The sequence below is a fragment of the Camelus ferus genome, chromosome 16 (assembly GCF_009834535.1).
Source record: "Camelus ferus isolate YT-003-E chromosome 16, BCGSAC_Cfer_1.0, whole genome shotgun sequence".
NCBI classification, from domain to species: Eukaryota; Metazoa; Chordata; class Mammalia; order Artiodactyla; family Camelidae; genus Camelus; species Camelus ferus.
The window spans coordinates 32,060,408-32,086,607 of NC_045711.1; the positions used below are offsets into that span (position 1 = coordinate 32,060,408).

Genomic DNA, 26,200 nt, shown 5'->3' on the forward strand with positions numbered 1-26,200 from the left:
CGCGAAGCCTGACGGGAAGTTTGCGCGGCCGTCGGGTAAGTTGGGCCAAAATGGCAGCTCTCGAGGAGGAATTCACGTTGACAGCGGTACCCTTGGGTTCTGGGCCTGACGGACCTCTAGGAGTGGAGCCGAGCGACAAAACAGACCAGTTTCTAGTGACGGACAGCGGCAGAACCGTCATCCTCTATAAGGTGAGAGTCACAGGCTCGGAGTGCCCCCACTGCCGTCTCCCCCCTTTCGGAGCGCGGGGCCAGAACCTCGGGTTTCTCACAGCTTCGGCTGGACATCATCCAGCGGGCTTAACGGAGAGCCGGCGTGGCCTCTTCCGGACGCTGAATGAGGTCTAGCGTCTGACTGGGTTGTTTTTCCGGAAGGAGAGGCATAGTTTCGAGTTGCAGGCGGCAGAGCGTTTAAGTGCACGTGGGCTAGACTCAGAAAGGAAAGGCAACCTGTTCTTTCGCTTTGTGTCTCCCGGAGATAGCCTCGCTAAGATCCCCTCCTGGGGTCTCTGTCACCCCAGCTGCCCCCAGAAACGGTGAACGGAGAGTGGTTGGGTGGGAGATGTCACTGATAGTGGGAATAGTGATTTAGCGTTGTGTCCATACACTTCATACCCACTCATTAGAGAAAAAAAGTTTTGTGGGTAAATTTTGTTTTGGTTTTTCGCTTTCTTGGCAGCTTGGTCGGAATTTTGATTCTGAGTGACCTGTCTGTTGCCAGCTGTAGTTACCCTGTGAATGGTAGAGTTGAGCCCCGTGAAATCTGCACGCCCCGCCCCCTTTTCAGCCTAACAACTTACTGGGCACACCTTCTAAACTCTTTTAGTGATCGCATAGAAAGTGAATATTTTTATGTGAGCTGCTGAACATAGATTTCTGTGTCTTTGAGAAGCTTGCTATCTTAACATTTCTAATCACCAGGGAAATGCAAACCAAGACCACAATGAGATACCACCTCACACCTGTCAGAATGGCTATCAAAAAGAACACAAATTTTAACAATTGTTGAGGATATGGAGAAAAGGGAACCCTCGTACACTGTTGGTGGGAATGTAAATTGGTGCAGCCACTGTGGAAGACAGTATGGAGATTTCTTTAAAAACTGAAAATAAGACTACCATATGATCCAGCAATTCCACTCCTGGGTATATATCCAAAAAAACCCCAAAAACACTAATTCAGAAAGATACTTGCACCACAGTGTTCATAGCAGTATTATTAACAGTTTCCAAGATATGGAAACAACCTAAGTGTCCATCAACAGATGAATTGATAAAGAAGATGTGGTGAGTATGTAGAGTGGACTACTCAGCCGTAAAAAGAACAAAATTTTGTCATTTGCAGCAACACAGATGGACTTGGAGGGCATTATGCTAAGTGAAGTAAATCAGACAAAGATAAATACTGTATTATATCATTTGTATGTGGAAGCTAAAAACTAACAGCAACAACCTAGTGGATATAACAAAAAAGATGCAGATTCACAGCTCTAGAGACAGTGGTTACCAGTGAGGAGAGAGAAGGGGGTAGGGGCAATATAGGGGTAGGGGAGTAAGAGGTGTAAACTAGTAAGTATAAAATAGGCTACAGGAATATATTGTGCAACACGGGGAATGTAGCCAATATTTTATAATAAAAATTGAGAATCATTATAGTATACCTTGTAACTTACATAGTATATAGCAACTATACTTAAATAAAGAAAAAAGGAAGAAGAAAAAGCTAGCTATCTACTTTGAAGTTTGGGGAACAGGTTGCCAACAGTTCCCTGTACTGTTTGCTTGTTTTGATGTGTCGGATGACACCGTTGGTTTTTACCTGGCTGTCAAGTGGGCTTTTTACGTTTTCTGCATAGGAATTGAGTAGCTAATTAGAATTGGCATGATCCCAGCTATCCTTACCTAATTTCTCATGCCCCTGTTCAAGGGCACAATGGAATCAATTTTTTAAATGAACTAATATTGTTTATTATCAAAGTGTAGTTATTAATTTACTTTTTTTTCATTTTAGGAACTTATATTTTCATTTAATTTTTAAGTTTTTTTTTTAATTGTGGTAAAATATAACAAAATTTACTATCTTAACCATTTTAAGTATACAGTCAGGGTATTAAGTGTATACGTTTACATTATTGTACGGTCATCACCACCGTCTATATCCAGAACTCTTTGTCTGGCAACACTGAAACTGTATCCATTAAACAGTAACTCCCAATTCCCCCAGCCCCAGACAGCCACCATTCTACTTTCTGTCTTAAGCGGAATCACACAGTATTTGTATTTTTGTGACTAGGTTTTTTTTTAATTCAGAAAATTTGTTAAATGCTATCATTTTAATGACTGCTTTTGTCTCAAATGTAAATTTAATTGCTTTAATGTCTGAAACTAACATTTTGAATATTGTATGTTAATTTCATTAGGTTTCTGATCAGAAACCTTTGGGGAGCTGGTCAGTGAAACAAGGTCAAATTATAACATGTCCAGCTGTGTGCAACTTTCAAACTGGAGAGTTTATTGTTGTACATGATAATAAGGTGAGTTTTTTAACTTTTATATAATATATACAGAACAAATCAAATGTTGACTTATTAACTATCCATGTTGTATGGAAATTGGACTTTTTTTTAACTTGTATATTTTTGATTTAAGGTCTTGAGAATATGGAATAATGAAGACGTAAACCTGGATAAAGTATTTAAAGCCACGGTAAGTCTTGGATTTTCTGACATATTTATTTAGTTTATTGGTGAGATGGAATAATGTAATATAACAGTTATTTATCTTAAAGCATCTATGAACGTGATATAAAGGTTATAATCAATTTTTCATTCTAGTTATTGTACAGTGTATCTTGGTAAAATGTCTCAATTTATGAAGTAATACATTAGAAAATGTTAGGTAATGTTATATGAGGTTGATGATTTAAATCACGAATGATAAATTTATAGCTATTTCCATGAGTTTAAATGTTTGTGGTGTGTCCCTTGTGAGAACAAATGAACTTCATTGTTCCCTTCCTTAAAATAGGTAGAGTAGACCCTGCAAGGATTGTGCGTTATACATTTGAGTAGCACGTAATGCAGTAAAAAAGAACCGTGACTAACTGTGTTTTCTACTAATGACCTAAAGTATGTTAATTAACTTCCTCTTATCAAATGAGGATCTGAAAGATTAATCTCAAAGTTTCCTTCTGGTTCTAAATGTCTAACTCTAAATATAATTGGCGCATTTTCGAAGTGATTCACAATAAACTGATTCAAATATAATGGCAGCTGTCACCTGGACCCTTGAAATTTCTAGCCAGCTGACTGTGCTGTCTCCTGACTTGTCTTTTTGTTTACCCTGCAGTGACACGGTCCTGAATTTACATGACAGGGTTTTTTTTAATCCCACATATGGTGTTAACTTCTTTTCTTGGGCTTGCAGGGTATGGTTTAGAAACACACACACACACTCTGTCTTTAACACCGGAACCACTTATAACTCTGCATTTGTGACTTTGTTCCTTCCCCCCACCTCCAGTTTTGAGAGACCCAGGTTAGATAGCCTAACCTCCAGTATTTACAAGGGAAGAATAAACCAAAAAATGAATAAAAGTGATTACTTCTTGGGGATAGCAGGGGAGAAGATAGAATAGGAGCAAAAGTTAAACTCCTGAATGTATTTTATGTTGTAGATTTGACTTTGCAACCATACATAGTTACAAAGCAAAATTGAATCAAAATGAAAACAAATCAGTCCTTAAAGATAAGCCTTCTATCAATGTCCTTATTCTATTAGGTGGCAATTGCTTTAGAATAAAAATTAAAATATTTTTATGTTCTTCTAGTTGTCGGCTGAGGTGTATAGGATACATTCAATACAAGGGACAGAACCCTTGGTGCTATTCAAGGAAGGCGCCGTGCGTAGTTTAGAGGCCTTGCTTGAAGAGCCCCAGCAGAAAATTGAAACTGTTATCTCTGATGAAGAAGTGATTAAGTAAGTTCCAATACTTACAAGTGAGTTTTTACTAAAATGAAAATGCTCTTGATGTTTTTTTTTTTATAAAAGACATGTAAGACATGTCTTTTTATGTAAGACATAAGCCAAAATCACATCCCCCAAAAGCCTCTAGGGTGATAAGTGACTGAGAGAAATAGGGCCAGATGTCTCCTGTCCTAATGACAGAACTGGATAGTCAGTTATTTGAAGATGAAGTGAGTAATCCCACGAGATTGGCATCTTTGCTTCTGTCATATTACCCCGACTGCCAGGGTCAGAACCCTTTCCCCTGAAGAAATGTGCAGCTTGTTGTTAGCAGAATCAGGATAGTGCTTCGAGACCTGCTTTCCCAGATTCTGGCATAAAACTGGGAGAACAACTCATCCAAATGATAGAAGGAAATCTCATGGTTTCGCATCTCTCTAATCCCCATTCTTTCATCACATTTCCTATTTGGTTAACTGCTGCCTCTCCAGGCCCATCTGATGCAAACTAAATTTCTAAAAGTCCAAGCGAGACTTGTATGTAGTCAGTAAACAGTGTGGACGATAAGCAGTTGTATCTTAGACTTGATGAATGCCTCTGAAGTGTGAGCAGCTGTATTTGGAGGAAGTCTTTAGGAAAAAAGATACAGGTAGAGATCTGAGTTCTAATCCCCACTTTGCCAAAAAACGATTGTGCAGCCTTGGTTACAGACCATTTACCTTCCCTGTGCCTCAGTTTCCCCTCTCACTTGAAGAAGGCAGATGAGATGCTCATATTTTCCTAAAACACTGGTCCCAAAATGACTCTTGAAAAAAGGAGCGAGGGGTTTCAAGTAAGTTTGGGAAACACCGTGTCTTTCTCACACATCCTTGATACTTTTCAGTTCACATTATTGTTGTAAGCTCTGGGAAGCTCAGCAACTTGCATTTAATCCAGAGACTCATTTGACAGAGAAATGCCTACTAGTTCCCCACGGTATATATTTTGAAACACTGAATTAAGTGCTCTGTGATATCTCTCTGGCTCTAAAAAACATTTAATAAAAGATAATCTCTTAAATTTAGATTGATGGTATGTTTTTCTCTCAACTGGTAATTTGGCATTTTATCATTTTTCTTTTTCTTTTTTTAGGTGGACAAAGTTTTTCATGGTATTTAGGCATCCTGTGCTAATTTTTATTACTGAAAAAGTAAGTGAATCTTTAATTCCTGGCCCATTTTGTGACATTTCAAAGTCACCTATATTATTTTTAAAACTAAGCTTGGACTTCGGTACTTCTTTCAGAAGCCTTTTATTTTATATATTTTAAAAATACTAAAAAGCCTATTAGTTATAATTATTTCTATGCCTGAATTATAGAAGAAAATTTTAACACCTTTATTGTGGTGTGATTCCTATACAGTAAACTACACATATTTAAGATGTACAATTTGATGAATTTTGATAGATTTATACACCAGTGAAACCACCACCATCAAGATAGCTAACATTTCCATCACTCCCCAAGAAGTGCAAATTTTGAATTTCCAATTTATCCCTTCCCACCCTCTTTATCCCCTAGTAACTATAAGTTTGTTCTCTTTATGTGTGAATCTGTTTCTGTTTTGTAGATAAGTTCATTTGTGTCCTTTTTTTTAGATTCCACATATAAGTGATATCATATGGTATTTTTCCTTTTCTTTCTGACTTACTTCACTTAGAATGACAATCTCCAGTTCCATCCACGTTGCAACAAATGGCATTATTTTTTATGGTTGAGTCGTATTCCATGTGTGTATGTATATATATATATATATATATATATATATATATATATATATACACACACATATACATATATACACACACACACCACATTTTTTTTAAGTATTTTCTTTTTTAATTTTTTTTGGTGGGAGGAGGTAATTAGGTCTATTTGTTTTATTTATTTTTAGAGGAGGTACTGGGGATTGAACCCAGGACCTCATGCATGCTAAGCATGCACTCTACTGCTTCAGCTATACCCACATCTTCTTTATTCAGTCATCTATCAAGCATTTGGGTTGTTCCCATGTCTTGGCTATTGTAAATAGTGCTGCTGTGAACGTTGGGGTGTATAGAAATTCGTTACAACATTTTTAATTTAATTGGACTAGAGGTTTTTAAGTACTCTTTGAAGTGATTGCAATAGGGCAGCTGGTTTTGTTTTTTTGTTTTTGTTTTGTTTCATTTTGAGCCAAGGTAGATTTATTCAGAGATACACACTACGTAGAGTGCAGGCCATCTCAGAAGGCTGGGCAACTAGTTTTAACATTTAAATATAGTTGGTGGAAATGGGAATATTTTTTTTAAAACCTTCTTTTTTGCAGCATGGAAATTACTTTGCTTATGTACAAAAGTTTAACTCACGTATCCTAAGCAAATACACACTTGTACTTGGACAAGAAGAAAACTCTGTTATACAGAGTTTTAGTACCTCTGTGGATCGGAAATTTATCTCTTTGATGTCATTAAGTAAGTATTTTTCCTTAAACTTTCAGAGTGTATAAATAAAGAGGTGTTACAAGATAGTGTTTTCTTTAACTTAGTCTTCAATTTTTGCAGTTTTCTCTTGTAGTATTTCTCTTTCTGTGCTTTCTGACAAGTATTTATGCCTTTTTGCATCTTGCCTTGTCTAGTCATGTGTTAGGTCAGTAGTTCTCTGCAGTAACTTTTATGTCTTAAGATTTATCATAAGCAACAAGTAGTAGTATAATACCAATAAAAAGGGGAAAATCACCTTTATCTTTACCATGATAAGTCCAATTTTTTTTTGATATCATAATTAGTGACCCACAAGATACCTAAGGTTGGTACTGAATGGCCCTCCATTCGTCTCTTCCAGCCTTAGAATAGAGTGTGCCTTTCTTTGAACAGTGACGGAGACAGGTGGGTGAAAGGGGACTAACAGCAGCCTGGGCTCAGGCTAGTTGGCATTTTACAGATTTTTTTCAAATGCCTTGGAGTTTACCTCTATGTAATGCTCTAAAGCTTAAGCCAGTCATATGCATCTAGGGAGAAAATGCCTTTGTGGTGTTCCTTCTACCCTACCCTTTATGACTTCTTTTGAAGTTCTTTTGAGAAGGTTATGTGAGGAAGAAGCAAGAGCAATATTTAGGAAACATTTCCATGTTACCACAATTTAAAATCTTCTGAAATTTTTCAATGTGCAGATGTTTGCAGTGGCAGCTAAAAAGGCTCCTGTCATTTATGTTTAGAGGGTTATTGGAGTCTGCTTAATACCTTTGCTTAAGAGGGACTGGTTTTCTTAAAGTTTAAGCTCTAGGACTTATTAATTGTAAAACAGGCATTTATGAGTTATGTTTTAGCTTATTGAACATTGAAGTAAGGGAGTCTGAACCAAAGGGCCATAGAATCTTCATGTAACATAGCTAAAACTACATGAAGTTGCCAAAAATTCAGTTGGCCTGCAAAACCCAGCAATTTTATAGGGTTTTCAGAGGGGAGTAACAAGAAGTGTAATGTTTAGACCAGAATGCTAATTAACTTCTAATGAGAGACAGAGCTAAATTTTAGTGACTAGATTGTATTCTTGGCAGTCCTCTCCTATTTTAGTTGTTATAGGCATTTATAATTTTTATTTCATGACTGTTACAATATTTCTTACTGAGATTTTTATTACTATTTCTCCTCCCTCAACTTTAGGTTTGTAGTATATTCTTTATGGGAAAGCATAGAGTGATGTGATTGTTACATTTGTTTATTTTTCTGGTTGGATCATGTATCAAATTGGTAAAATCTTATAAACAGCTTAGGATGTTTTAACTGTAACAGATATAGAACTGCTCTTTATCCAATAATAAACAACAAATACTTGTTTGCAACAGGCTCTGATGGATGTGTATATGAAACCTTGATACCAATACATCCGAGTGACCCAGAAAAAAATCAGAGGGTAGTTCGATCATTGTTGCTCAAGTCGGCAGTGTCTGGTAATGCTCGAAGTGGTGTTGGACTCATGGTCCTGGATCAAGATCACTTAGCAGTCCTGGGACCACCACTCCCAACCTCTAAAGGTAACTGAAATCTAGTCAGTTAAGAAGTCCTTTGGATTTTTTTTCCTTCAGAGTGTACCTTTAGCCTTCTCTTGCTTTTTCGTTTGTCTATTACCACCCTAATCCATTCTTTTTTATCACTGTACTCAAATTTTTTTCTAGCTCCTAATTCTTGAATAGGTCTTTGACTTCATCTTGCCTTGATCAGTTTCCTGAAACATCTCCTGTATCACTCACTGCTTTGCTTATCACCAATATCTTAAAGAAATAAAAACTACAAATATCTGTGCCAGCCCTCAGGCACTGGAAACATTGGTAAGCCTTGCAATAGAGGGTTGAATTCATAGCTTGATAACATTTCAGCAGAATATAAATCCATTAGACTTGGACGGGTTGAAATTCTAGGACTGTTAGTATTCCTTTCATCACTGTGACTTCAGAGCAGGATTCTTATCATCCTCACCCTCAGATACCCCTCCAAACACACAGAATTGTAGTCTTTCATGAAGGACACAGTTGCTCCTGGCCAGTGCAAGGTTGGTGTCTCCCCACCTACACTATGAAACTCCAAATCTCTGGTTTAGCATTCAGGTCTCTCCACAGTCTAGACCCTGTCCACCTTTTCTAATCTCTTCTCCCGATTTTGAAGCAAGAACTCTCTGCTTTGTTCAGGCCGGGCTGGATATGGCCATCCTTACCTGTGTTCTTTGTTCTTAGGTTTCTCCTACTCTTTAAGCTAGGAGCTACCACTAATAGCATAACTACCCTGTGCCAGGGATTTTACTTATATTGTCTCATTATTTGTATCATTTAATCCTCTAACAACCCTATGAGAGAAAGTTCAGATATTATGACCCCTATTTTATGCATCAGAATCTGAGCTTAGGTAACTAAGTAGTGGAGTTGGATCAAACGAAGCAGGTGGAGTCTTAGGCCACGTGAACTACCATTCTCAAGTCCTAGCTTTTAACCAGTTTACCAGCTGTGTTTCTCCTCTCTCAATCCCCAATCTTCCCTCTTTCTGGTTCCTGCTCTCTATCCCCCAAAAAACCCACTACCCACCATAGAGTTTCTCATGTATCTTTTCAGAGTTTTTTTAATATGCGCACAAGCAAATACTTCTATTTATTTTTTTCTCCTCTTTTTACACAAATGGTACCATATCATACACACTCTTGCGCACCTTATTTATCCACCTACCTGAGATACAGAGATCTTTCCACATCAGCATCTTTATTAAAACTTTATTTTTTAAAAGGAAAACATGGACACACTCTGACATAAATCGCAGCAATATTTTTTTGGATTCATCTCCTAACGCAAAGGAAATAAAAGTAAAAATAAACTAATGGTACCTAATTAAATTTAAAAGTGTTTGCACGGCAAAGGAAACCATCAACAAAATGAAACGACAACCTACTGAATGGGAGGAAATACTTGCAAAAGATACTACCGATAAAGAATTAATAGCCAACATACATAAACAGCTTGTACAGTTCAACATCCAAAAAAAAGAAAAACCCAATTTAAAAATGGGTGGAAGAACTGAATAGATATTTTTCCAAAGGGGAAATGCAGACAGCCAACAGGAACATGGAAAGATGCTCAGCATCACTACTTATCAGGAAAATGTAAATCTCAACCACAATGAGATACCACCTCACATCTGTAAGAATGACTATCATCAAAAAGGACACAAATAACAAATGCTGGTGAGGATGTGGAGAAAAGGAACCCTATTGGTGGGAATGTAAGTTGATGCAGCCACTGTGGAAAACAGTATGGAGGTTTCTCAAAAAGCTAAAAATAGAACTACTCAATGACCCAGCAGTTCTGGGTATATATCAGAAAAAAAGAAAGAAAAAACACACAAAAAAGCACTGATTCAAAAAGATACATGCACCCCAATGTTTATAGCAGCATTATTTATAATTGCCAGGATATGGAAGCAACCTAAGTTTCCAGCAGATGAATGGATAAAGATGTGGTGTGTATGTGTATATATATAGTGTGTGCGTGTACACACACAGTGGAATACTACTCAGCCATTAAAAAGAACAGAATTTTTGCATTTGCAGCAACATGGATGATCTTGGAGAGCATTATGTTAAGTGAAATAAGTCAGAGAAAGAAAAATACTGTATGATATCACTTATGTGTGAAATCTAAAAACTACAACAAACCTAGTGAACATAAAAAAAGCAGACCTACAGATCTACAAAACAAACTAGTGGTTACCAGTGTGGAGGGGAAAGGGAGGAGGGGCAATATAGGGGTGAAGGAGTAACGTATAAATTATTAGGTATAAAATAAGTTACAAGGATATATTGTACAACTTGGGGAATATAGCCAATATTTTATAATAACTGTAAATGGAATATAACCTTTAAAAATTGTGAATCACTATATTGTACACCTGTAACTAATATTGTACAGCAATTATGCTTCAATAAAAAATAGTTAATTTTTTTAAAAGACTTTTTTTTAAGAGCAATTTAAGATTCACAGCAAAACTGAGGGGAAGATACACTGATTCCAGCAGGCTGCCTGCCCTCACACTTCTATTTCTTGTCATGAAATCTTGTATCTTTGAATTACTGTCTTCATTATTCATTTTTATACTTAATAAAGAAAGACATATATTTAACCATGACTTTCCTCTCTCCCTCCCGCCAACCCCAAGCATCATATATTTAAACTTGGATGACTTCTGAATTTGTATGTCGTATTTTACAGAATGCCTCTCCATATGGAATATAAAATTTCAGACGCTACAGACTTCAAAAGAATTACCACAAGGGACCAGCGGTCAAGTAAGTTTTTGCACTTGGATGTTTTTTTCTTTCAATGTAACAGTTTTGCACTAATATACTGTATAGAAAGAGACTTCTTTGTATCTAAATCTTTTGGCAGTTTTGGATTAAATTAAATTAAGAAATACTTTATTTTCTACCTGCAAAATTTAATTTGGTCATTATTTTAATAGTTTCCTTGTATTTGTCACTTTCAAAAGACTAAATTATAAGCTAATTTTAGATCAAAGGAGAACAATTAACTAGTTAACAAAAACTTTTGTTTTTCGCCTCTCTTTGGTTTGATCTTTTTACTTTTGTATTTTCAGCTATACCCTAGGGCTATTACTTTTCCTAATAAATTAGTCTTTTAGGTTATATGTTAAACATTATCACGGAATTACATAAATAAACAATTAAGATTTAAGCTGACAGACTATAAATGTTCTGAGGCAAGGGTCCTGGCCTTTTTGTTTTCCATGTATATTCAGTACCTACCAGAGGTACTGAGTAAATACTAGTTGTTTAGTGACTAAATGTTCATATAAAAATAAAATGTAAATCAAGATATAGGATGTTATTGATCATTATAATTAGAGGATGAGACTAGATTTATCGGCATGGAATTCTAACTTACATTTAAATAATTTTAACAAAATTAATGTTTCACAGTTTCACTACTCTGATAGAGTTTACTTTTCATTTCCATATTCCTTTGAGTTTTTGTTCATATATCTTATTTTTACAATTTTATAATTAGAATCATGAGATAGATTCTATCATGTTAAATTCTGCTTTTTTTCATTTAGTACATCATAACACTTTGCCTAAATTACAGCAGCCTTTGTGATTATCATGTTAATAGATGTGTAATAGTGGCATTATTTATTTTAAGCAATTTGTTTTCTTTCATTATTGTTTTTAATGGAAGTACTGGGGGCTGACCCCAGGACCTCATGTAGTACATGCTAAGCATGCACTCTACCACTGAGCTATTCCCACCCCCCTCATTTATTTTAAATATATGTATTGATCAAACTTTTATGAGTTAGGGGGAAGGTGTAGCTCAAGCAGTGGAGTGCATGCATAGCATGCCTGAGGTCCTGGGTTCAATCCCCAGTACCTCCTCTAAAAATAAATAAATAAGCCTAATTACCCCACACAAAGCAAAAAGAAATTAAGAAATTTTTATGAGTCAAAAGAAAGTATTCTTTAAATTATGCTTCATTCAGACATGGGCAAAAATAGAAGCAGTGTAAACCTACCCCAATAAATAAATTGAACATATGGTATTATTCTGGGACGTTGCTTAACTTTGCCTTATCCTTTTCTGTTACACTAAGATTGCTCACACCACAGGCTATTGTTATAAATTACATGGCTTTGTTGAATCAGATCTTGGAAGAAAAAAAGGATTGCTTACATTTTTGATAACTTTTTTTGTAGCTCTGGTATTATGGGGAAAATCTGTTTATGCTACATGGAAAATTTCTAACTGTAATTCCATACAAGTGTGAAGTGTCATCATTAGCAGGTGCTCTTGGAAAACTCAAACATAGTCAAGATCCAGGTAGGAACTTAAATGTTTGTTTTATTACTAAAAACCATTTTATAAACTTCTAGTTTGATATGTAGATTTTCACAGCTATCAGTTTGCATAGCCTTTTTTTTAACACTTTTATTGTGGTATGATTCCTGTACAGTAAACTACACATATTTTAGATGTATAATTTGAATGAATTTTGATATATACACCTATGAAGCCACCACCACTATCAAGATACCTTAACATTTCCATCACTCCCCAAGAGGTGCAGATTTTAAATTTGCACCCTTCCCACCCCCTTTGCCCACAGTAACCATAAGTTTGTTCTCTTTGTGAAACTTTCTGTTTTGTAGGTAAATTCATTTGTGTCCTTTTTTTTTTAGATTTCACGTATAAGCAATATCATATATTTTTCTTTCTCTTTCTGGCTTACTTCACTTAGAATGACAATCTCCAGGTCCATCCGTGTTTCTGCAAGTGGCATTTTTTTTCTTTTTATGGCTGAGTAGTATTCCATTGTACATATATACCACATCTTTATCCAGTCAGCTGTCAGTGGATATTTGGGTTATTTCCATGTCTTGTCTATTGTAAATAGTGCTGCTGTGAATATTGGGGTGCATGTGTCTTTTTGAATTACATTTTTCTCTGGATATGTGACCAGGAGTAGGATTGCTGGGTCATATGGTAAATTTATTTTTGGTTTTTTAAGGAACCTCCATAATATAGCCTGTTCTTAATGTTGAAAGTTGGCATTGTTCATTCAGATTTTATTGATCCAGGAAGCTACCCCGGGAACAGTCCACATTGCAGTTACTGCTGCAGGCTAAAGCGTTACACTGATTTGAACACCAGTGTTCTTCTGACTTTAGGGGCAATGGGAAGGTCCTCCAGACAAAATCAGTAATGCTTTTTCCCTCCCTAGTTTAACCAGTGGCCTCATCTGTTAGCTTACTGTTGCTGGGCACGTAGCCTTTTAAGTTACTATGCTTTACTGATCTAAGGTTATTGGTAGAATGAAGTGGACTTTAAAGCCTCTCTTGAACTGTGCACAGATGGTTGTTTTTTATAGTTCTTTGGTTGGTTGGATCCATACCAGTAGGTCAAAAAATTCCAGAAATTGTGTGTTTTGTGTTTTCTTAGGCACTCATGCCATACCTCATTTTGTAAACTGGGAAGCATCGCAGGAATCTGGTCTAGGATCCCAGAACTCAGAGCAATCAAAGAGAATTGTAAGTTTCGTAGTCGAAATACAAGTGTTAGTGCAAATGTCAAAAAACATGAAAAGCTGAATTACTTTAATAATTCATATCTGTACAACTCCTACAACTTGCTCTTAATGATGGGGCAGTTTGAAGCTTGAACTCAGTAACCCAACAGCCCTTGTCTGAAAATGACACATGTCATCTAGTAGTTAATTTTTATGGTTGTGTGTGTAAGACCCAGGTGTAAAAATGGACCAGTTTGCTGTTAATAATAATACTTTCTTGTATAGAGATTTTATTTTGTTTATTCAAAAATGAAAACCTTAAAAATCTTGAAGATATTTACATTAAAAGTTAAAATAAACTCACTTTTCACTGTAAGAAAATTAAACCCTAAAAAAGTTTGTGATTAGAGCAAAAGTGTGCCAGTATCTTTGGGACATTTCATATTCTTCAAACTGTATATTGGATCTTTTATATTATTTTGAGATCCTAATCAATTTACTTAATTCCAGTTAAGAAGAAGAAAAATTGAAGTGAGTGTACAGCCAAAGGTTCCAACATCTGAACAACTTTTAGCAACCATAAAGGTAAATTTAAAAATATTAGAAGGAGGAGGGTATAGCTCAGTGGTAGAGTGCATGCTTAGCATTCACAAGGTCATGGGTTGAATCCCCAGTCCCGCCACTGAAGGAATAAATGAATCTAATCCCCCCATCTCTCACACACACACACACACACACACACACACACACACACACAAATACATGTGTATATATATTAGGAATATCAAAACTCAACTCAACTCGTTGAAGGAAATCCCATGTACTTTTCATTCGATCTTACTTTTAGGATCATTTTTATAGCTATAACTTACATTTGTATAGTATGCTGAGGTTGTCAGAGTGACCAATACTTTAGCTTATTTGACTCTCACTAAGCATTTTGTGAGATCAATGTGATGGTAGTGGCCTTATACCTCGTTCAGCTTTGCATTGAATATGTTTGTAATTTAGCTTCACAGAAATTTTGATTTCTAAATCCTTGAGGTTTGTTTGTTTGTTTGTTCGTTTTCTTACAGTTTGTCTTTGTTCAGTAAATTGTAGTATCAACTCCAGTTTCACAGAAGTGCATGAATACTGTTAGTGATTTAAGATGTTGCACTAGGAACTTTTAAGTTCAGAATGACATTTATCAATGTACCAGACTGAACTCTTTACTTCTGCCCTTTCAGAAAGAATCAGAAAAACACATTGAAGTAGAACTACGTAAATTTTTGGCTATTAAGCGGACACCTGACTTTCATACAATTATTGGGGACACAGTGATAGGACTTCTGGAAAGATGTAAAACAGAACCATCATTTTATCCCCGGAACTCTCTGATGCAGCTTATCCAAACGCATGTGCTTTCTTACAGGTAAAAGTTTCTGTACACCAGGCTTCACATACATAACTCTTTTGACCTTGTTTTGTAGTTTACGGTTCTGATTTTCATACTGTGAAAAAGCCTTATGAATTATTTGCAGTTGAGAGTTTCCTTAATATATAAAAGTAATTCATGCTTTTGGCCTTAGCTTGTGCCCTGGCTTAATGGAGATTGCCTTAGAAAAGACAGATGTGCAGATGTTACAGCTCTGTCTACAGCAGTTCCCTGACATTCCTGAATCAGTCACCTGTGCTTGCTTAAAAATTTTCTTGGGGTAAGTTAGAAGCCAATGGTCCTTTTCCTTCACTACATTTTTAATCTATTATATTATTTGATGTCTGAAACTTTGAAGGCTTAGAAAATGAAATTTTTCCAGTAAGTTCAAGTAGTGATAAGAATTAATTCCTTGTTTTCAATTATCATGATAGCATTGGTGATGACAGTCTTCAAGAAACAGATATCAATATGGAGTCAGTTTCTGACTATGCCAATACTGTACAAGGTGAGAAGATGGAAGAGCAGGCTGAAATTCTTCAAAATGGCTTCAATCTGGAGGAAGATAACTGTGAGAACTGTGCTCAGCAGTTAAGTGCAAAGCCTCAGGCGGCAGTGGAGGAGGCTGCTTTGTGCCCTGTTATACCAAAGAGAGCAGCCCTACTGTATCCTTTCAAACAGTTCCCCTTATATTATCTCTCCCCCAGGGATAGAGTCAAATGCCAAGCAATAACTAAGGAGTAATTAGATAATTTAAGGTGTTTTTTTACCTTTTTTCAATTTTTTTCAGTTTCTGCTTGAAAATGGGTTACATTCAATGCTATATTCCAACAGCTTATTTAAACCTTATTTCTTATTTAAGAAGCTGTACTAAGGTAGAAGCTCAGTCAGTTCTAAAAGTTAGTATACTGAATAAATACCAATCATTTGTTATTCACTATTGTGAAGTTTTCCAGATGATCCCTAGTGACCAGGAGAATGTTCACTGATAGAGCTCTTCTAGAAAAGTTAAACTTTTGTATAAATTTAGAAAAATCGTTAGGGAAGAGAATTACTCGTAATTTTGTTAGAAAAGCCTTTATTTGTTGAAATAAGATTTTCCTTTATTCCTGAGTAGAAATGCAATTCTTCACTCAGCATATAGTGAAACGTTTCTTCTGCCTCATTTGAAAGGCATCCCAGCACAGCATATCACTGTAAGTTCTTACAAATCCTAGAGAACTTTATTTCTAGTTTAAATATTGCTGCTTAACTCTAACCAGCCTTTAGGGCATTCAAAAGGTTATAAAGTACTTTCATCTGAATAAGAGGTTTCCCAGCCATGATGGTGAACAGTGGTGCCTAGGAAACTAGAGTGATTTGGGGGAGGCAGAGCTTGACATGTTCCTGGTGCTAAGCCTGAGGGCCGCCACGTTAATCTGTCTAAATTATAAATAAGAAGAAACTAAAAACAATTCCCCAGAGAAGGATTCTCTCTTCTCTACTTACTGTTGATAAACAAAACCCTCCCAAACCAAGTGAACTCCTCTGTCACAGCAGGGAATGCATTTGATTCATTTTTGTGTCTCCAGATGTCCAGCATATTTATTTGATAGTGAAATTCAATAGCTTCTTAAAATTCTTTCCAGTCTCATTGTTAGCTTTGTATGAAGAAAATTTTTCTATCAAATTGATAAATTGTCCTTTTTTCTCCCACTCAGCTATTTCTGCAGTATTTGTATTTCCTTTATCTGAAATGTAGTGAAAATGTTACTATGACTCTTCCTGGAATACACCCTCCAACCCTGAACCAGGTGAGATAGTCTTTTTCCTTTGATCTGATGCTGGGAAAAATCTGTTTAAAAAAAGGTTATATACATAGTATCAGAATCTGGAATTCAGTAACCTGTTTCTCCTTGTCTCCTAGTCCCTATGACCCTCCTTCTTCACCGTATACCCAAACCACTGGAGTGGATCTGTCAATTTGGTAGATAGATTTTTCGAGCCATAATTCTGTACTAAAGAACTTAAATTCATCTTAAATTCCTGGTTCTTTATTGTGACCCTTTTCAAGAATTTCCTTAGCTTTGTGGGGAGAGGGGATAGTAAGTATCCTCTTAATGATCTCCTAATAACCTAATAATCCCCAGTCCCTCTCAGAGGTGATCAGTATTAAGAGTTTCTTTCATGTCCCGAAATTTTCTTTCTATACACTTAATTGTTCTCTTGTCTTTCTAATGCAAATTAGATAATAATGTACATGTTATTCTGGAGTTTTGTTTTTTTCACTCAATACTATGTTTTACAAATTTTCTAGGTTAGTATATATCTGCTTCATTCTGTTTAACCACTGCATACTATTGATTTTATAGACGCTGTTAGTCTGCTAGTCCCCTTTTGATTCACATTTTAATTGTTTATAGTTTTTTGCTATTGCAAACAGACTTTCAGTGACCATCTTTATACAGATATTCTTGTATATTATGAGAGAACGCCTGCTGGGTAAATTCCCATTAGTGAAATTATTGGATAAAGGGTGCATGCATTTTTAGTTTTGAAAATGCCAGACACCTTTCCAAAAGGTTGTGACAAGAGGTACTGCTGCCAGCAAGGTCTGAGATCTTACTCTTTGCCAGATAGGTAACAAATAGGTGTTTTATTTTAATTTGCATTTCTTTGATGAGAGAGGTCGGCCATCTCTTCTTGCCTGTTTTATGTTCCTTTTTTTTTTTTTGTCCATTTTTCCATTGCATTTCCTGTTTTTTTTCTTTTTGGCTTACTAATTATTCTTTGTATATTAAGGAAATAAGTTTATTTCTGTCAAATGTATTACAAATACTTTTTTCTGATCATTCTCTTTAGTGTAATTTTTGCCATAAATGAGTTTTATTGTCAAAACTGTTGAGCTTTTCCTTTATGGCTTCCTTATGGCTATATCATGCTTAAGGCCCTTCCCACTCTAAGGCTGTAAAAATAGCCACCCTGTTTTTCCGTGATACATTAATGGTTTCCTTTTTCTGATTTTAACTCTTTGGTGCATATAAAATTTATTTTGGTGTGAGGAGTTACATAGGGATCTGCTGTCCCCCCTCTCCCCAAATGGATAATCGATTTCCTTAATGCTTTTTAGTGACAGTGATATTTGCATGTTAACAACATTTGCTACCATGTGAAAATTTAGAACTACATACTTTAATAAATGTATAGTAATAATTTTATTTTGGCTCTTGGTAGCTCATGTATATTACACCATATTCTGTTCTTGGGGCATCATGTATATTTCAGAGTAAGAGATGAGTATGTTCTTTTTTTGTAACTGCCAGTAATTGTCAAAAAAATTTTTTTCTCAAATAAGTACTAACTCTCCCTTGGATTAAATATCACTGTGGCTTTCTTTTTACTGGTTAATCCTATAAAAAATATCCAATTATGTTTGTAAAATGACAAGTATAAAAAAAAAAGCAGAAAAGAACCTTTTTAGATTGTTGAGAGACTCCTTTATCTCTAAACTAAAACATTCAGGCTTTTGTTAAGATTTTCTTTTCTTATAACTGGTAGAATTATGGACTTTGTAAAATGAATTAACCTAAAATTAAATTAAAATCTTAACTTTCCTTTTCCTGTTTATCTTCAGATTATGGATTGGATATGTCTACTGCTAGATGCTAACTTTACTGTTGTGGTAATGATACCAGAAGCAAAAAGGCTATTGTTAAGTCTTTACAAGTTTGTGAAATCCCAGGTATGTAACTATTTGATATATACTCAATTCTGTTTGTACCCAAGAAGCATCAAAATTACAATTTATTAAATTTTTCTTGGAATAGTTATAAGTCATTGCAGAGGATTTCATCATATATACAAGTTATGGTAAAAATTATTTTGGAACTTTTTTCTTTAGATAAGCATTTGTTCGGAGCTCAACAAGATTGAAGTAGGTTTTCGTGAACTACAGAAATTAAATCAAGAAAAGAATAATAGAGAATTATATTCAATTGAAGTGCTGGAACTCTTCTGATATTACCAGTTCTCCTTCATAGATGTTTTATGAAGCTCTTTTACGTGAATTCTTCCTATTCATCCAGGCAAGAGATGTGTTTTGTTTATGACTGTTTCTCAGCGACAAGAGAAATGTGTTGGCAAGTACCTGGACCATCACTTATTGGTGCTCCCAGGTCAGATTGGAGGGGTTACATGAACCTATTCTAGTTTATGAACATTGGTGGTGAGAGGTTCTGGAACTTTTTAAAAATGTTAACTGAGCTGCTTTTAAGTAAACTTATTTGTGTATTGATAAAAGTTTAATTTCTTACGATGTGTTTGAATAGTTCTTCTTTTAATAAATCACCACTGAAACAGTGATTCTAGGAAGAACGTAGTTTTTATCAGAGCTCATCTGTGTTCATGGGTGACAGAAGAGGTCAGGTCCACAAGCAGGGCGGGAGGGGTCCTTGTCCAGCATGTGCTTGTCTTCTGCCGTTTTCTCCTGCTTTACCTACTCCCACTCACCTTCTTACATACCCAGGGTTGAACAGTACCTCTTTATATACTTTATCCCTTAGATTACGCTATGATTAGATGTCTCTAAGTAGTAAAAAAAAAAAAAAAAATTCTCTTCTGAAAATAGGTTTATAGGTTGATTAACCATACAGTTTCCTATTTTAACTCTAAATTTTAGGGTTTCGAACAAATGAAAGGTTTTATGTAGAAGAAATGGGTAATTTGGTTTCTTAAAAAAAAAAAACTCAAATTTATTTTTGTCAAAAGTGAAATAACTTTTACAAGTGATGAGTTAAAGTTTCCCAAAAGTAACTTGAAAGCTCTGTTGAGTAAATCCTTTAGAAACTTGTTTTAACCTGAAGGGTTACAATATATTTAAAAAAAAAAAAAAACCCTGAAATTCTAGTGCATAAACGTAAGTTCAGGTGTGGTTCTAGAGCCTACATTTATAGAATCCTGATGGCTTAGCTTAATTTGCATTAGAGAAAGGCTTCATTTTAGGCTAGGCACTCTATGTAACCCTTCGTTACAACTATGGCAGTTAATAAACAGGTTCTCCTCAGTCATTTTCATCTCTCTTTAATCCTGAGAGAAAAGAAATATCAAAGATAACAGCATGTGTTAACTGTCATGCTCATTTTATATAATGGGACCTTTTGCTCAGGCAATTTAAAATAATACAGTACTTCTCAGCAGAAATGAAAAATGCAGGTCTCCTTGGTGTTTGTCCTTTTATCTTTTTTGTGAACCACTTAAGAAGTACTAGCAGACACCCAGACTTAAAATGGTGGGTCCCTAAGGTTTTCTTAAAACTTTGAGCTTTGCAGTAGAAAACCCATTATGATTTAGAGATCCTTTTATAAGGATCCTTTTATAAGATTATTCAGAGTGAGAGGGTATAGCTCAGGTGGTAGAGTGCATGCTTAGCACGCGTGAGGTCTTGGGTTCAATCCCCAGTACTTCCGTTAAAAGTAAATAAACCTAATTACCTCCCCTCCCCACCAAAATTAAATAATACAATAATAAATTAAATTTTAAAAAAAGATTATTCAGGATTTTCACACTTTTTAGACTCTGGGTTATTTATGATTTAATTTATAAGAACCCATAATTAAGAGATAAATCTGATTGATTTGTGAATTCTTTCAGCCAAAGTAAACAAGCAAATGAAACTCAGTAATGATCAGCTCATAGATTGACATTTTGCTCTTCATGACTCCTGATTTAATCGCACTTGAAGGGGGCTTCTGCAGTGATAACTTGCCTGGTCAGGGCTCAAACAAATAAAGGCCTTTGAGCAGGGAGAGGCCAGAAGAAGAAGGCCTACGCCCTCAGTTTTTTGTCTATTTGGACAGAGCTTCTATGTAGGATCCTTACGAAGTCTGTTTTGTAAAGTTTAATAATTTGGTTGTAATTATGGAAGCAAATTACTGATTCTGAAGTAGAAAAATTTAATTGCTTTCAAATATTAGTTACAAATTGTCTCTAGGTTGCCTGCAGTCTAAGTTAAACTAAATTTAGAAATTAAATAAGGATTTTATAAGGATACATAGAGGATTTTTTTTTTTTTTTTTTGAGGTATAATTGACAAGACTCTTATAGGCTGAGTTCTTCAAGGCAAGGGCTGTGTCTCGCGCTTTCTCCACACTAAGCACAGGGCTGCTGGCACACAGTCAGCGTTCAGTAAATGGTTACTGAATAAAATGACTGAATAGAATTTATCTGTCCAACTGTAGAGTAATAATTCTGAGGGTTTGCAATAGTTACTTTTTCTGAAAAGTGAATCATTTGTGTTCACCCCATATAGGCAGTCTGTCTTCTGCCTCTAGACTTTTATTTTTTATAACTAAATTATAATTCACATTTGTTCCTGATTAGATATGCTCCATCTATATAATAATAAAAGAGCTGTTCTTTAAACTAGGTTTTCCATCTAGGAAATGGTTTCCTGCTGTAAGCTTAATGTTTTTTGAGGGAAATGCAGGCTAACAGGTTACCATTACTACTTAAAATTACACATTTGCTTGCTTTTTGCCTCTTTAGCCTTCTTTATAAATAGTTGGTAGCTATAACTACAGTGGAGTCCATTCTGGATCATAGAGAATTTTAAAATAAAGATGGCTTTTTTTGCCCCAGCTCTTTTTTTAAAAATTTTAATCATAAAAAACTTGCAAGAAAAAACAATGAACACTTCCATATCCTTGATAAATTTACCTATTGGTAACATTTTACCATGCTAGTTTTACATTCTCTCTATATTTTTTCTTTTTTTCCTGAATTATTTGAGAGTTATTTGCAAACATTGAGATTAATCCCATAATTCAGTTTAATCCAATAAATACTTAAATTTAATCCTGTAAAACAAGGGCATTAATTTACATGACCACATGCAATTATCAAATTCAGGAAATGAATGTTAATACAGTACTGTTTAGAATAATTACAGTCCTTATTCAGATTTCCACAATTGTCCCAGTAATGTCTTTTATAATTGGACTTTCTCCTTCCTAAAATCTATTCAAGGGTCATGGCATTGCATTTAGTTTTCATGTTCCTTTAATCTAGAACAGTTCCCTAGATAATTGCATTTCTGAAGAATCTAGGCCAGTTATTTTGCAGAATGTCCCTCAGTTTGGATTTGTCTCGTTTCCACATGACTAGATTCAGATTAAACATTTCTGGCAAGAAAGCTGCAGAGAAGGCACAGCATCAGGAGGCATTGATGTGAGTTGTCCCATCATTGGTGACATTAAATTGGATCACTTAATTAAGGTAGGGCTTATCAGACGGCCTCTCTCCAAAGGTACCTTTTCCCTTTGTATTTCATAAGTAACCTATGTATTTATCTTTGATGCTGTGAATATCCCATTTTGGAGTATTGTGCTTCCCAACAGTGGTTTTAAATCCATTGGTAATTTTTGCCTGAATTAGTTACTACTTTGGTGGTGATTATGGTTGCAAATGTAAAAATTGGGCATAAATTTCGATGTAAAATGGAATGCTGTGTGCCATATAGCCGCCATTCTCATCTCCTCAGTCTGCTTCCCAGTCTATAGGTAGATGAGCAGATAAATGGATGGAGATATTTCACAGATTTGAATAGTTATAATCACACTGAGCATATAATGTGTGGTCTACTTTTTTCACTTACTATTTTCATAAAAACATGTTTTTACATAGTTAAAATATTTGATTCTTAAAACAAAAGTTTCTGACCCAGAAAACTAGAGCTGAGATGCCTTACCAGTAATTTATTCATAAATGTTAAGTGTCTTACCCAGTTCCCACAATTTTATTCTAGCAAAGCTGAAATATGATATTAGATCATACTCTTCCACTTCCTTTAATCATCATCATTATAATTTTGGGACACTTTGGAAAGCATACTCACATGAATGGGACTTTTGCAATGCTTACATTTGCTACTGACAAATTTCTTAAGGAGAAAACTACTCAAAATTCTGAACAACTTTTTTGAAGAGACAGCATCATTTAAAAGTACTTCCCCAGAGTGTTTTCATCTCTAAGAAAGCAGTGTACTATTATTAAAGGGGTTTTAAATAAATGTCTCTTACTATTACCTTATTAGTTTCAGATCACATCCTAAGACTTTTTTTTACCTAGCTTAACACAGAAAATAATTACATAGAATTGTACTTTTAGTGTATTAGATTTTTGATTTGTGATACATTTCAGATCCTAGTTGCTATGATATTCTCTGCTCATTTTTAGACTTAGAATATAAAATGGTTTTGTTTTTTAAAGATGCGTTTTAACAAGTAAAACATTACATTTGTGTACTTACCATTTAAACATGTAATATATTTATAATATGTAATATATAAGCTACTATCTGTTACATTATATAGCAGTTACTATGTGCCTGCCATTGTTTTAAATGCTTTATAAATATTAATTGACTTAATTTCTTGAGCCTGCTTATCAATTCCATGAAGTGTGCTTTACTGTTGTGGAAATTGAAGCACAGACCAGAAGGGTAACCTTCCAAGTTCACATAGTTAGTAACTATCAGGATTTGAACCCAGCCAGCTCCAGCATTAGTACTCCTAACCCTGTACTCTGTCCTGTGCTGCCTCTTAATCACTGCTACACTTATGCTACATAGCTGTCAGATCTATAATTTGGAGTTCAATCTTAGGAATATAACTCCTAATTGTCATTTAATTTTATGTAGGAAATATCTACCTCATGGTAGTCCTCCTTGGGATAAAATTTACAGGAACACCTTGTGACAGTAAACCGATGCCATTCGTATAATGCGTAGAAGATTATCTAATAGATTCTAAATATCTATAACATGAGTATGCAGATTAGTAGAAAGCATTATTACTCCAAAACCTAGCAAATTTTCTCATCAAACATGGAATACCTTGAATTGTGTTCATATTAGGCATAGAATCAAAACTGAGTAAGTCTGGAATAAACAAAAGTGAATTTGTCTAAAGATGAAAGAATGATTTGAATCAGAGAGGAAAAAATGTAGGAAACCAAAAAATAATACTGCCCTAGAAGGGAGAGCGGAGTCTACAAGAGGGACACGTTGTTGCCAAAAAGAAAACTTTTAATTATTTTTCTACTTTTTAGTTCTGTACTCAGCAAGCAATTGACACTGATTTGCTTTCCCAGAAACACAAATTCCTTGGTATAGGAAGTGATGAGGTAATTACAGTTTCCTATAATCCTTATACATTAACAAATTGAAATTCTTCTCTAAAAATGTAATTTCATATGAATCTAATTATCCTTGGCTATTTTTTATTTGTGGGTAAATTTTTTGATATGGGTCATCAGTGCCAAATTTGTTATGCATTGTTGTGATATATTCAGACCTCAGGACTTGCAACATTTATTTCTTCTGGTTTATCTGGATATTTTGTTGCTTTACTGTTAAGTGTCTCATATTTTACATTGTACATCAGGTAAGGTATAGTTAGACTTTTTGTTTTACTTTAAAATGAACTTGGATACCAAGTGCTTCAAATATATGCTAGAAGAAAGAAAGGCTCTTGGATTTGCACAGACCACGTACACCATCCCTGTTTCATTACTAGGTTGGGCAGTAGCATGTAATATGCAGCAGTATAAGCACCATAAGATGAAATTTGCAACATTTTTAACAGTTTGATTGCTGCATGATTCCCGTAAGAAAATCAGGAGGCTTAAGGCTTCTGTAACCTTTGATGTAAAGCTTTTAATTTATTTATACACTGCCTCTCAAACAAAGAGAAGTGTACTATGAAACAGTATAACAGAAATAGAAAATTAGGCCCAGGAAAGGTGGATACAAATATGGTAACTGCAGAAGTCAAGAAAATGCAAATTTAACCTCACAAAGACTTTACCTATTTATATCTTTAAACTTTTAACTTTAAAGGTTCCTCCTCTTTTTTTTCTTTTTTCTTCACATTGTGGAGAATTTCAAACATACAAAAGTAGACAGGCGTGTATAATGAATCCCATGTATATATCACCCATCTCCAACATTTATCAGTGTTTTCCCAGTCCTGTTTCATCTACACCTCCACCTGCTTCCCCTGCCCATATTATCCCAGACATTAGATAATTTCATCTCTGTATATTTCAGTTACTCATTTACTTTTACAAGTTGCTTGAATCAGGACAAGTGGAATTTATACATTATGGTGATTGATAAGTCTCATGACTTTCAGTCTACAGGTTTTGTTACCATCTCTTATTTATTTTTTTCTTTCTTGTGAAATTAGGTCATTTGTCCTGTAGAATTTCCAGTCTGGGTTTTGCTGATTATTTCCCCATAGTATCATTTTTTACATTCTTCTGAATTTGTATTCCCTCTAAATTGGTATTTGGACCTAGAGACTTTATGAGACTCTGGTTCCTTTGGATTGCAGCGTACAGTTTTAAATGAATTATTGAACCCTTTCAGGATACCATAAATATAAATTAATAAAAGTTTACTTAATGATGAGTGTGTGTTTAAGTTGATTATGTTTCAAAAAACTATGTTTATTCCCTAGGATTTCAAAGGAAGTTTTGCCTGTATCTACACTTTAAATAGTACTGTTTTCTGTTGTGTTTTTTTTTTCTTTTTTCCTTTTTTAATTCATTTATATATTTATTTTACAATATATTTTTTAAATTGAAGTATAGTCGATGTACAATATTATGTGTTACAGGTATACAATATAGTGATTCCCAATTTTTAAAGGTTATACTTCATTTATAGTTACGATAAAATATTGGCTATATTCCCATGTTGTACAATACATTCTTGTAGCTTATTTTATACCTGGTAGTTTGTACATCTTAATCCTCCACCTCCATCTTGCCCCTCCCCCTTCCCTCTCCCCGCTGGTGACCGCTAGTTCCTTCTCTATGTCAGTTTGAGTCTGCTTCTTTTCTGTTATATTCACTAGTTTGTTGTATTTTTTTAGATTCCTCATGTAAGCGATATCTTACAGTATCTGTCTTTCTCTGTCTGACTTATTTCACTTAGCACAGTGCCCTCCCAGTCCATCCATGCTGTACGCCAGAAACTATTACAACATTTTAAATCATTCTGTTGTGTTCTTGATGCTTTATATTTTTCTGAAATAATTCTATTGGCAATGCCTGATTGCATTTGCTATAGGGTGGAATGTCTGGAAATGTTTGAAGTGTCAGTTTTCTTACCTGGCCTTTATTGTAGATTTTGTAGTCACTTTTGCTTCGCGTCTCTGGTTTGTTTTCATTTTCGTCTTCTTCTAATGTGGTAGTTT

General features: G+C 35.0%; 1 protein-coding gene across 1 annotated transcript; it reads left to right on the plus strand.

Moving 5' to 3' along the window:
• On the plus strand, nt 1-23,942 carry NOL11 (nucleolar protein 11). Its single transcript, XM_006177415.3, has 18 exons — nt 1-191; nt 2,419-2,532; nt 2,648-2,704; nt 3,828-3,976; nt 5,096-5,153; nt 6,313-6,457; nt 7,831-8,019; nt 10,735-10,811; nt 12,237-12,360; nt 13,480-13,568; nt 14,057-14,131; nt 14,776-14,960; nt 15,118-15,243; nt 15,398-15,628; nt 16,081-16,159; nt 16,664-16,756; nt 18,577-18,684; nt 18,844-23,942. Exons 1-18 carry the CDS (start codon nt 51-53, stop codon nt 18,958-18,960), a joined length of 2,157 nt encoding a protein of 718 aa, XP_006177477.1. The 5' UTR covers nt 1-50; the 3' UTR covers nt 18,961-23,942.
• Nucleotides 23,943-26,200: the final 2,258 nt, after the last annotated feature.